Source organism: Vanessa atalanta, chromosome 18 (genome assembly GCF_905147765.1).
Source record: "Vanessa atalanta chromosome 18, ilVanAtal1.2, whole genome shotgun sequence".
NCBI lineage: Eukaryota > Metazoa > Arthropoda > Insecta > Lepidoptera > Nymphalidae > Vanessa > Vanessa atalanta.
In genome coordinates this window covers 906108-920465 of record NC_061888.1, presented here as the reverse complement: position 1 = coordinate 920465, position 14358 = coordinate 906108, and the positions used below count along the sequence as shown (strand labels likewise).

At 32.0% G+C, this 14358-nt stretch overlaps 1 protein-coding gene across 1 annotated transcript; it reads right to left on the bottom strand.

The window, feature by feature from the left end:
- Nucleotides 1–83: 83 nt before the first annotated feature.
- On the bottom strand, nt 84–14041 carry LOC125070836 (flavin reductase (NADPH)). Its single transcript, XM_047680822.1, has 4 exons — nt 13883–14041; nt 13675–13749; nt 11342–11728; nt 84–794 (listed from the first exon to the last, which is right to left on the bottom strand). Exons 2-4 carry the CDS (start codon nt 13745–13747, stop codon nt 637–639), a joined length of 618 nt encoding a protein of 205 aa, XP_047536778.1. The 5' UTR covers nt 13748–13749; nt 13883–14041; the 3' UTR covers nt 84–636.
- Nucleotides 14042–14358: the final 317 nt, after the last annotated feature.

The window sequence follows — 14358 nt, the reverse complement described above, 5'->3', positions numbered from 1 at the left end:
CAAAAAACTATTTCGTACGGTTCAAAATTTTAAAGTTAACTTATTTACACTTAAATATGAGGCAAAGGAATAAACACAAAAACTAGTTTTATATACAACCTTCGTTTAATTACACCTCTGTCGATTAAATACATCGAAGTAAAACTCGTTTATGACCATATTACACCAGGGTTGCCAGCCATGATAGACAAATAACTTGAGCGTAGAGCGAGAAATTAATTTTTTGTATAATATAAATTGTAATCATATAATAAAAAATATAAATTTATGTTAATTATTACATAATTCTACTGACAGCCCTGAACAATATTAACCCGTCTGACGAGATTTTTTTTCTGTAAAAAAATAACCTTTCCATTATAAATTTGAGTTCATATTTTAATTAAATATTTGAATTTAAAAAACATACAATGTGTTGAATTAAAATGCAGATAATCACAAGTTCGCTCAAAAAAAAAAACGTTATCATTTGACAGAACTATAACACCAAGAATTAAATTTAAATAAACTTTTTTAAATATTTGCAACAGATAAAAAAACAGCCTATTTATAATGCATGCACGCACAGACACAGATTTCAACTTCAACATAAGTATGTCCAAGAACACTAATATTAAGTTGCGCCTACACGTGAAATCATTGCGCTGGTACATTACACAGCCCGATGACGGTCTTGAAGTATTTCTCTTCTGTCAGCCCATCGACCAGAAACTTACCGAGGTCGTGCTTTGAAATGCAACGTCCGGGTGATTTTTCTGGGTTGATTTCGACGATGATATCGCGGCTTGGGTCCTCTGATAACAAAAAAACTAAATTAACACTTAAACCCAGTACACACACACGCACACACGTAATTAGTAAAACTAAACAATTGTACAAGTCAAAGGTTAATCTCCGGGTAAGAACCTATGAATTTTCATATGCTTAATTTGCTTTTATAATTCGAATGGAAATTTGCCCGCATTGAAGCAGCTCAGTAGAATACGCCCAATCCTTCTCCTTAAAAACGTGATCAAAGCCACGTAAAAATTAAAACCGTGTCTTAATACAAGTCGGTATTCAATATAGTTAATAGCATAAATTTTATTTTCTGTTAAAATATATTGAATCATTATTAAAATTGTTTTTATGTATAGTCGCGTACTTATTCGCTTTTTAATTTAGATTTTAAATTTGAATACCTAAAATGAATCAAAGGCCTCTCGTCCACATTTTCGGCAGGCCCGCTCTTGGAACTGAGTATGTACGTGTATATAAAAATGAACATTGACCTCCTACTAATGTAATCCGACTAAATAAAATACGCTAAAACTCGAATGAATTTAGATGGACGTGAGTGATATACGCATATTTTGTATAATTTAGTAATTAAATATAAAAAAAAAGTTCAAGTGCGAGTTACACTCGCGTGGAGAGGGTTCTTTACTTTAAGCGGTAATTTGTAGACTTAGGAGTTTGACGCTATTAACTAATAATTAAGTGATTCGATTTTTTTATCAATTTTTCAACCTTAACTTAGTTCCTAAATCAGAATTCGTGATGTCCCATGACTGCAACGATAGGTATTTGATGTTATTACGAATTCGCTCGCTCAACTGAATCACAGAACCGGATCTCTCTCAATTACTAAATCGTAGCTGATCCTGCGGGTTAAATCAATTTAAACAGTATCTATCTGGGAATGCAGTCCGGCCAGAACATTTTAATGTCGATAATTGCGGATAGGGAAAATGATTATCGTTAGTCATAACGCAAGATTCCTGAACGTCATATAGTATTATCTTAAAGTAACAAATGAGAAGTTATTTTGTAATTACCAGATGAAAAAATATACTAAACGAATATACATAAAACATAACAGAAGACGGAGCGCGTTTCGAAGTAGGTATTAGTATATAATGTAACATATAAGTAGCAACGCTTCGTGGTTTCGTCCGGTTTAAATTTAGACTATTTACGTGAATTTCATATCCTATTAAGAATATAAATTGGACAGTTTCTGAGGATGTATATAAGTTTGTTCCTCTTTCACGCGAAAACTATTACATTAACAACTTGTAAATTTCCCACTGCTGGGCTAAGGCCTCCTCTAACTTTGAGGAGAAGGTTTGGAGCATATTCCACCATGCGATACCAATGCGGGTGAATAAAATGGTGGATACACATGTGGCAGAATTTCGTTGAAATTAGACACATGCAGGTTTCCTCACGATGTTTTCGTTCACCGCCGAGCACGAGATGAATTATAAATACAAATTAAGCACATGAAAATTTAGTGGTGTTTGCCTGGTTTTGAACCAGCAATCATCGGTTACGGGTTGCACAAGATGCACGCGTTACAATAAGTGGGTCATCTCGGCTTTTAAAAAAAAATATGTAAAAATTTATCGACAAATTAATACATACAAACTTAGTTTTATATAATATTTCATGCAATTTGCTAATAGCTGCTATTTTATGCAAGCAGTCAGCTCTTGATGAATATATATTTACTTATAATACAACACTATTCCACTAAAACTAGTGCCCCAAACTATTTATATCTACTTTCATTTTACTTTCAATGTTCCGTTAACAACTATTAAACTATTTTTTTTTATACGTGATAGATGGTAAACTAGCAGGAAGCTCACCTGATGGAAAGTGACTACCACCTAGGGTAGGTGGTACCCATGCACATGGTACATTCAAATTTTCGAGCAATGATATCGCGTCAACTTCATATAAAACGTAAGCATTATTGAATCGTCAATATTTTAACTCTTCCATCGTTTCGGAACGTCAGCCTCCAGCAAGAAGAAACGGCAAGAAACTGACATAGTTACTCTAAATTCAACTAAAACTCAAATTCCTTCATTCAATATGAAAACATTACACTTACTTATTGATTGTCAAATTAAACACTAGCACCAGTTCCGAAAATAAACTACCCTGACCTGACAAGAACCGGCGAAAGAAACTCAGCGGGTCTTTTTTTGTCATTTTTATTACTTACATATATTCAACATGAAAAGAAATGTGACTATTTCTTTATCGTATTCATCAGAATAATATATGTAATAAAAAAAAACATTTGGGTTTAATCCTCTTGTGGTGAGTTCCTATAGTTAAGTATCGTGGTTTGAACAGAGTCCATTAAACGCTCTACAATCCGATTACAAGTTTGAAAACAAGTTTTTGAATTGAACATTAAATCAGGTTTGTATTAAGTGTTTTGGTATGCGGTTTTTTATTTATTTCCTGTATATTATTTGAATATTTCACGTTAACGTTTATATCAAAATCGCTGAGTAATTTATATTACACATATAATCTAAATATATAAAACTATATTAACAACGATCCACCTTCGCCTGGAATACCCTAATATGTCACCGTAAAGTTGGAAATACCATTAGATTACAATCTATCTCGCGAGATAAGCGAGATAAGCGACAGATAGTTAGATATTATTTCAAAAATAAAGTAAATAAGATAAATTTATGTATCAATTTATAAAATATGTACCCGACACGAATAAATATTACCCCTGCAATTAATTTACCAATGTAGCAATCAATGCCTTATTATTTGTTTATTTTGTTTCGTTAAATTATGTATTTAACTTTATTCATAAATAGCGACCCGAACCCGGCTTCGCACGGGTGCAATGCTGATACTAAATTTACTACAGAATATCTTACAACGTTCACAGTTCTTCGGACTATGACTACAAACCGCTATGTCCCAGCGTTTTAAATCTGTAATATCTTGGAAAATATTCATTTAAATTACATGCTGTAAAGGGCCATATTAGTCTATATTAAATTCACAATGTATTTAAGGTACTTTATTGCATAAGGATTAATGCTGTATTGCTTCGAAAATAAGCAAATATTTCTCGTAAAAGTAAAGGATAAAAAATGGTTATTGTGGGTTATCCCTAAGAGATAAGATATACCATTGCGGACTTTTATGAAAACCTTTTTAAGATGTACAATACTGCAGTAAATTATTTTGATCTACCTCGTAGGGTTCAGCCAGAGTTCCAATGTAAACGCAAAAAATGTATTTATTTACGACATCATTGTAGAAACCTCTAAAATTATCAGTTTCTCTACTATATTGTGCATGTTTCATACATATAAACCTTCCTATTGAATCAATCTATCTATTAAAAAAAAACTTTTTTAAAGATCTAAGCATACCTAGGGACATGAGTAAGCGACTTTGTTTTATACTATGTAATGATGATTGTGTAAAATTTGCGTTAGTTTATCTCGTGTCGTATCATAATCCTATCGATTCTATTCGATTTTATGTGTGTTAATCTTTTTTTAATATTAATAATTGTGTACTTAAATAGTAATTAGCCGATATATGTAACATTGTATATTATTATGCCATTAGTGTCATGTCATTGTTTGTATTCCTAAAATTAAAAAGATTATAATCTACCGAAAACTATAACTTTGTAGAGTATTTAGTTGAACTTTGATCATTAAACAAAATTGTTATGACATTGAATTATAAATTCACTTTTTTAATCACGTAGTTCCTATTCGGTTAGTAAATATATATTTTTTGTTAATTCGACGCAAAACACTTTAAATTTTTATACAAATTTTATTATACCTTTGACCGTATCGAAGTTTCTTCACTTTGAACCAAAACTGGGTGTAGAAACAGTCATGCTTATGATAAAAATGTATGAACTGAAGCAGTATGTACAATTTTGTTAATTGAGGATAACATTATGTAAGTAGTTTAGTTATATAATATAGACTACCCTAAAGGTAAGAGCGATAGTGTTTTCACAAGGAGATTTCGCATTTAATATACTGGCTAAACCTGGCTTTTGAATATAAAGATGAAAAGTTTTATTTCATCTGTGATAGTTCTATGTTGAATAAGAATCTATGACTTTGACTTTTGATATATATAAGCGGTTTATAAGTTGATGTGGCAGCAGCACGACGTTATAAAAAAGTGGCTTTAAGAACCTTTAAGAAAAAGCTTTAAGAAAAAATTCAAAAACGCGAAAAAATCCGCACAGAAAAATGAGTATTTAACCGAATAGACACGTACATACAATAGATTTTAAAAGGTTAAACATTTAATTAAAAGTAAAAAAAAAAATGTTGTCTGTCTGACTTTCATTACGACAGAATTGTTTAATGGTATGTTCTAAGATTGGTCACTGGTTTTGCCGTGAGTCATGAAGAAGTCATAATCTCTAAATATAAAGGGAATTCCCGGGAGCATATAAAAACTGCATTCATTTTTAACGACATTCATAAAAAAAAAATCAAGGATATCTAGAGAGCCGATGACTTTTAATCTTTGCAGTTAACTTTTCTACTGCAAGAAAGAGAAACCATCAAGCTGATGAATCAATGTTGGTGGTATCAAAATAAGTTGAACCCTAGGGTTGAACACGTGTCTGGTTAATCAGAGTCAAAGATTACTTGCAATATCGCATCATTGTAAGTGATCACCACTGCATACTTATACACATTGATACTTTAACAAATAATAATAGTTCCTCATGTATGTAACTGTAGTTACACTACCTCACTCGCCCGTCAAACCAAACAACGATACTGAATATTGCTGTTTGGTGATAGAATTTATGACTAGTGGGTAATAATTGGTAATTACCACTAAGGGTTCGTTGGTATTCATCACCGTATACTCTCTATATACATGGGATAATTCAACCATACAGACAAATCATATTTGTACGTTTGTCCTTTAAAAGTTCCTAGCCCAAAGCAATATATTTTGTTTTGAATGTGAATCTTCATTATGAACTTTCTGTTTAGACTCACAATGTACCCGAAGTAGGGAAGAGTAACTAGTATAATTATAATGAAAATATGGTGATAATACTAGAGGCACCAAGTGCTATAAATAGACGACCAATAGAGGGACGGAACTAACTGCTCGAAATTGAATGTTACACGCGTAGTCACAGTAAATTCTAAAAATTTAAATGTTGCAATGCAAATATCATTGACAATTCACCTCTCACTTGGACGTAATTCAATTCTCACATAAAATGATAAAAAAATTGATTTCTACATCATGTGTACATAAACGGCGTAAATATGATCTGATACATCGTGATAAAAATGGCTTATCTGGAATAATCTCACTGTCCCGATTAAATAACGTACCTAGAGGCATAGCCACACTAAGACATGGACATATTTTCGCATTTCTGTAATATTCGGAAGATTTATATACTTAAAGATTATTTAGAGCAAAACAAGTTTATTTACGACAGTAATCATTGTAGATCGAATTATCAAATCGTTTAAAGTTTTTACTTTTTATTTTACGAGTACTATTTTGGTGGCTAGCGTTTCTCACTTTCAGCTGATTATGGTTTGATGCAAAGACGCAATTCCGATACGAATTAAAACATCGCTCTTAGTTTAAGGTAGAAAAAACTGCACCAACAACGCAATTGTCACGATATAAAATGGATTGAAAACAATACACACGACTCAATTTGCCATGGAAATTTAAATGCAGGATGTTAGTGTCGAAATGGAATTCTTGTTATAAATATTTTTACATCGCCTCCATGTTTGAACGTCATTCAGAAACGTTTGTAAAGCGCGATTTATACGGTGTCTTTTTTGGTAGGCACCCAAACTTATTAACATAAGTGTTAAATCATTAAGAACCTTAATAATTTTCATTACAATCAACTGATTTAGTCCATTAGTTCAGCGATTCAGTCGTAATGTCGTATCAAAAAAAATATACTCTGAGGCATTGGTATAATTATTTTGAATCTGATGTAACGTATACAAAAATTATAAATATGAAAGTAAATTAGTTATTAAAGTTAATCAGTTAGTAAGGTTATATAAAAAATAAGAACGAAGTTAGCTTTACAAATAATTTACAATGTCATCCACAGTAACACTTTAAGTGTTTGAAGATATCACATGTTCATGAAAACAAGTATAAAAACGTAAAAATAACTCTTCTCGTACCTAAATAATTATAAATGACCTGCTAGCAACTTCACAACAATGTACAACATTTACATTTATACATTTCGTGTATTACGTCCGCTTAAATTAAAAAAGAAAAAATAACAAATTGCTTCTATTAATATGTGCCTAAGGATAGGTATATAATGATGAAAAGATTCCAACGATACCCCATACATAGATAAAATCTGGGGACAATTCTACTAACATACATCTGTAATGATACTTTCTACTATTCCGGCTATACAACTTTGATTACTCCTCACAAAATATACCTCAGTTTAATTGTACCTGAGGACGAATTCTGTTTTTTTAAATCGCTTACAATACGATCCCTATTATTTTCCGAGCAGACTATGACCAAACCGCAACTGCCGAATAGGTACTCAGCTGAACGGTCACGGTTGCTTTCCGATTCCAATACGATTATCTGACAATTAGTTGGGAAGGATTGGGGCCCTGTATATAAAAGTTATGGTGGAATAAAGAAATACACATGTATACACGAACCCTGAAAACATTACAACTCTTTTTTTTTTGGGCAGTCGTCTACAAAGAAAAACAGAAGTGACCAATTAATTCATTTGTGGATTATTCCAATATGTGTTCAACATTGTTCCAAAATTGGCTTTCGGTGACATAGTGAATATCCTTCAGAATGAATGTTTACTATATCACCTTTAAAGTTCGTTTACATTTAAGCAACTGAAAATTTGTTTTGTTTGCGATTCTTCAGATTTCAGAAACGTTTATTTCGATTTTGTTCGAGCCGAAATTAAATGAGTCAAAATAAGCAAAGGCTTTTGGAACATTTTAACATTTGTCTCTTTCTTAATAGGAAACACAATCCTCGACGTTAGTTTCAAATTTTTATTACATACGGAGACTTGTCACCAGTTTTGCTCGAGCGCAATACACCAGAATATTAATTACTAGCAAATGACCGACATGAGTTCTCTTGTCCTTGACTTGACTTTTACAGCTTACACTAGTGCCAACTACGTAGAGCTTTCAGGTCAAACAATGACGAACGCATCGATTTATAACTTAAGACTGCCTGGTGCCTACTACCCACTGATCATATTTTGTACCACCAAAGAGCAATACTTAGGATTGTTGTGTTCCGGTTTAAAGGGTAAGTAACTAAAGACACAATGGACATAACATCTCAGCTCCCAAAATGGTAGCTTATTGTGACAATATTTATGGGCAGTGGTGACTTATCATCAGGTGGTCCAATTTGGCAATTGCTAATCGGCCGACCTAAATGACATAGAAAAGTCGATAAAGGCAGATTTGTCCTGCTCGTGCATATAGTTATAGCAATTATAAATGTTGAAGGTGATATACTCCAACAATATCTTGTAACGAGTTATTAACTTTATAGTTAGTGGTTAACCTCCATATTACGGTTCATGGTAAGTCATCAAACGGTTTTAAAGTATATTAATCTAAATAGATATCAGTTACCAAAATATAAATTCTTGCATAATAATTTTTATTCAAGTCGCTGATATCGATATTCAGATAAAAAACTGTTAGTAGATACTCAAGATTTATTTGACAGTCATTCGATATTACATTATATCAGAAAATTATCTATCACCTAGCTGTTCCGCACGGTTTCGCCGGCATTAAACGTAGCTCTTGCCATTTTAGGATACTATATATGTGATAAAAAATAAATACCTTGTTATTACGCATTGCGCAATAATTAAGGTGCTTAAGAGCATAAGGAAAACATTGTCTCCAGCGTATTTACCTGGTACAATTGTTTTTTTTTTTAATATTTATGGAAAGGTTTTGAACTGCATTTGTGCCTTTCAAGGTTTCATATGGTACTCAGCTAGTTACTGCAATTTGTTGCTCCAAAAAGTAAAGAAACTATAGATGGGCTTTATTTTCTGCTGAAGTTTCATTACTTTTAAATTATTCAAATTGTTTTATATTAAAACTACACATATATTAATTTATTAATAGTTCATTGACAGCTAGAATACCGACAGCCTCTTTGGCTGCATATAAGGCCGCAGATCTCGCGGTCCTGGGATAAAAACCAAGGTCGGGCCGAAAAACATTTTTTTGGATTTTCTATAGCAACATTTTTATTGACAGCCGAGTCTGGAAGTTGGAAGTGTACACTCTCGTCTCTCGGAGCACTTAAAGCCGTTACGTACGTTTTTTTTTTCAAATACCTTTATACGACTTTATACTACACAGCTTATATCGATATGATAATATCATGAAACGCTTAATCGGATAGTTTATTAATACTACAACACTATTGATATTACAAGTCATTAATAATCATTAATAATTTGGTATTAATATATGAATTGATATCGATAACGCTAAAAAGAACACGTGCTTTATCTATTGACACAAACATACTTTTGATTTTGATATATCGGTTTGAAGTTGATAGACTTCGACCGATAACCATGGAATCTAATATATAGTATTTTAAGGAGAAGGTTTGTACACTATCGACTCTTTTGTAAAACACCTCTAAATGCCACAGCGGCATATTATACCGTTTAACCGTTCGTTCTGACTTCTGGCAGTGATATATATATACCACTGTCAGAAATCAAGAATTCTTTGTAAAGCCAAGAATTCTGATACAGGTAAGGCAACGATCGCACTTGACAAACTACTAGACCTAGAGACTAGATTTGACCACTTTATTTCAGTCCAAATATTATTCCTTTTTAAAATAGTACCTATTGGATAGAGATGATTGGATTTAAGGTCGAGTTTCAATACAGGACCGTTCAAGAACAATAATTGTGAATACTAACTACCTCATTTTAAATTTGAGAATAATTGAGAGCGATGCGAAGTTCTTTCCCGTTCTAGAGGTGGCTTTCCGAAACTTTCCGAAACGGTGGTAGAATTAACATACCAACGATCCAAAAATGCTTAATCATAATTTTACTTTAAAAAAAAAAACATTTGATTTTAGATTTATCTCAAGGGATAAGACAACTGTGCAGTACATAGTATATTATAGTAGACAAACGTAATCACACATGCACTCTCTGTTACCCCGTCGCGACTGGAAATAATTCCGGGTCAGAACTAACTTTGCGCGCTTTATAGAGAAGATGATTGCATATAATACCATCTTCCAGAATCTGAGCCACTACCGAGAATTTATCAACAGAAACACCCGTTACTTATACTAAGCCCTGTCGAGGGGGTTCGATCTAGCACCTCGATATCAGCGGACTTATGTGGTAGTCACTCGAAAGTGATGCATAAAACTAATAATTCAAATCAATTTAAATTTAAATCACTCACAATTTATATTACATACACTTTCAATGAAGAATTAACGAGTAACGTTACTTACTAATTACTGAATTGCAAAGTATTACGCAAATTAATATACGTACATCTATTTAATAAATTAAATTAATATGTATATTCTGCATCTAAATCGACGAATACTAATTATTAATTGCCTAACTGCCCGTAAGCACGTGAAAAGTTTGTATTTGCCGAGACAATTTTTAAGGGATACTTCCATTAACGCGTTTTGGAGATATAATGGCCACCTATACCGTAGGGGCAAACAACCGTGTGGATGTGTGCGTGCCGTTTATACTATATTCTTTGCTTCTTTGTGTTTCTTTATGTGATAGGTAGACGGACTGCCAAATAGCCCCCTAACAATTGGTCACCACCGCCCATAAATATTGGCGCTTTAAGAAACAGTTAACGTTTAGCGGTCGATTATCTAATGAGCGGGTGGTACCTAGCCAGATGCGGTTGAACAAAGTCCTACCACCAAATAAAATGCAGTACCACGGTGTGATTGTGTACTGCACACGCAGCAAAAAATATATTTATTTTATTAACGAAACCAACTTCTTTAATACGTTCATTCAACAATTTCTCTAAACCTACTAGTTAAAAATGCAAAATAAAAACGGCTTATTTACTAAAAAGGTTATTGCCTAAAAGCATATTGGACATAATAAGAATTAACTTTTTTTTACTAACTATATATTATATATGTATGTAAATGAATGACAAAAACACTATAAAAACAATTAAAATAACATTACGTCAATGGATATGAATGTAGTGTAGTGACCGTTTGTGACCTTATTCAATTGTGCCTAAGTAAATAGCACGTATAAAATATATTTAAACGAAAAGTACAACATTGACCTGATCGCCAAATAAAAAAAGGATTCTATATTCGAAAAACGATTCAATTCGCTAAGGGGTACAATTGGCTAATCAAAATGTACATATATTAACCAGTAATAAGATAGATAACTGAATAAATAGTGAAAACGAAACTTGGTTCATTGAAACAGGATCAAGGAAAGCAAACTCACCGGTGATATGCGGCGCAAAGACCGCAACCCAATTGAGACCGCTCTGTTTCAGCTCGTCGTACATTCGCTTGTGGTCTTTCGTGATATCAACGAACTGGCGCGGAATTTTCTCCGGCTCGAAGAACAAGAACCCCGATATACAAGCTGTCACAGTTTTCACATACTTCGCTCTCATAGCTTCGATGATGTTCTTCGTACCCTCGGACATGTCCGATGTCGGCTCTAAGTTTTCACGAGTTCCGAGGGCGATGATCACTCCATCTGTTCCTTCGACGGCCTGATTCACCGAGTCCGGTTCCAGAACGTCACCTTTGAAAACTTCTACCTTGCTTTTTAAATCTTCTGGTAGTTTCGATGGATCGCGAACGAAGGCTCGTACACTGATACCTGGATTTAATTGTATCTGTTTTAGTCTTGTTACAAACCAATTATTACTAACACTTTATACAATTACTGATACGTTATACTATGGCGGATTCGTCACCGCCCGTGCGCGAACAAAATTGAAAATTTGGGTTGGGTTACTGAATGATACACATAGGACACATCACGGTTGCAGATATTCTAATAATTTCACGATTATTATTTCTCTTATCGTAACATGGTCTTTCATTTAAGAACTTTATACTTTTTATACAAAGTAGGTTAAATTCATCCACATATCATAAATATATCATTGTACTTGAGATATGTGTAATTAGCACTTCGCAAAAACGTCGAGATGTTGATGCAATTAGTTTTTATTAGCCTGACTTAGACAAAGGTCAAAATTGTGTTTCAAAGCATATATTTTTTTAGTGTTGTGTATTATCGTATAAATCCAATTTTTTTTTGTTTTAAGTGGCCCATGTTCGAATTTCAAGCAGCCACAATAATACTGAATTTGGTCGAGAAAGTAAATTCATTCAAATAGACTTTTAACTTAAACACGAGTTTAATATTGGCAAAGAAAAATTATTGAAGTTATATTTCTTTCGGCGCGTAATGAAAATATGATGAGAATGGTATGATGCGCGCGAACACGGTAACATGAAAACTAAGTACATAATTACATTGCTCTATGCTTATTTATTACAAATTTTGAATTGTGAGTGGATGTTGTAGTGGTGATACAAGAAATAAATTTAAGAAGTAGATTATTACTATTTTATTATAATATATGATTTTAATGCAAATAAAAACATATTTTGACTGCACCAAAGTAGTAGAACTTCTCACAACATGTATATGACATGAGTAGACACTTTTTTTTTATCTTGTTATTACATAAGACTCCACTAAATTTTCTGGAAATTATCCAAGAACAATTTGTATACAGCCCAATTATTTATTAGCCAAAATTATCACTCTAATTATGTTATTGCCCATCGATCAAACATATGGTATTAAGTATATTTACCAGAGTCTAGTTAAGGCTTGTTAGAGATGGTACTACCCGGTTATACCACCAAGAGCTATACTTTGTAACTAGAGGTACAATGTACATTAAACTCTTGTATTTAATTATTGGTAATGCATTGAAGCAGTTAAAATTGTCTTATATTTTTTTAACGTGTCTTCATGTCCTAGCCCCTAAAGGTGTATGTGGTGATTTACTATCACTTATTTTTTAATCTACATTTCTAAAACCTTACACATGTATTACCAAAGTTTCATCAAAATAGATCCAGTGTTTTTACAAACACACAATTTAGTTTTATAATGATATATATATATTTATATATGTATGTCAGGATAAACCATCTGTTCACTATGTAAGTAATGCAGAATCTATTTAAAGTGATCAATACCTTATTTGGATATTGTAATTATTATGGAGTATCATGCCTTAGACATATTAAGAACTGTTTTTTTTTTAGTCTGCATTATGTTTTGTTTAACGAATAATATACAATCATCTCTTTATTTAGTTTAAATACAACATATATTAAACCATTCGTATAAATTGCATAATATAATCTTTTTAAAATTACATCATTTTTTTATGTGATGATGCGGCAAACTTTGAATACTGTTTTTTTATGATAAAGATATTATATAAAAAAAATTCTTACTTATAAACTCATGTGTATACTAAAATATCAATAACAAATTACCAAAACACTTGTAACTATAACTTCGAATATCTGATTAAAAACTACTTTTCAATGCTACTCAAGTATAATTCATTATTGATAAAATATAAAGCAGATAATTTTTCAAGAAAAAAATAACATTAATTTATTAAATTTACAGATATTAATATTAGTTAGTTTTGAAAAAGTAAAAGATAGTTGTTAATATCAAAACTTCTTATTATGTCATAAAATATACAAATATTATATTTTTAGTACCTTTTTTTAAAGCCGCTTCCACAGCGCAAAGTCCGGTCATGCCGGTTGATCCAAAAATTACGACTTTCTTCATTTCTGTTGATAATTAACAAATATGTTTATATCACAAACGTACACGAGTGAATGATATATAAAATAAAGAAAAAAAAACAATATTTTTAATAGATTATAAAAGACGATTAGATTACTTATCGCAAATCAAACGCACCTATAGTTATTACCGGCTTCGTACACAAACTAATTTCAAGCTAACTATTCAGATGACTTATATCAGAAGAGAACTAGAGGAAACTAATATAAATCCGATTCAATTCAAGGTTCATTTGCCGCTCAACATCTAAAGTACCTACTGTAATGAAATGATTGAGGTGTGAATTATTTGACACGTATTAGGAAAACAATTTAAAATATACTACCTAATTCTAATTAAATGTGATTCGAATTTTTCTTTTCTTTTCCTGGCCATAATTTTTAGTATGTTAGAGAGAGAAACAAAATAAATGACGTATAAATTTGACGGCTATAAAAAAACTTTTAAAAATAGACGTATAGCAGTATTTATAGTGTTGTCGCTTATAAAAAAAAATATTTATTCAAAAAATATGTGGCACTTTGGTTTTAATAATACAAACTAAATTTTTGCTCTTGGTTTAAACAATATTTATATGACCGACTGACGGCCAC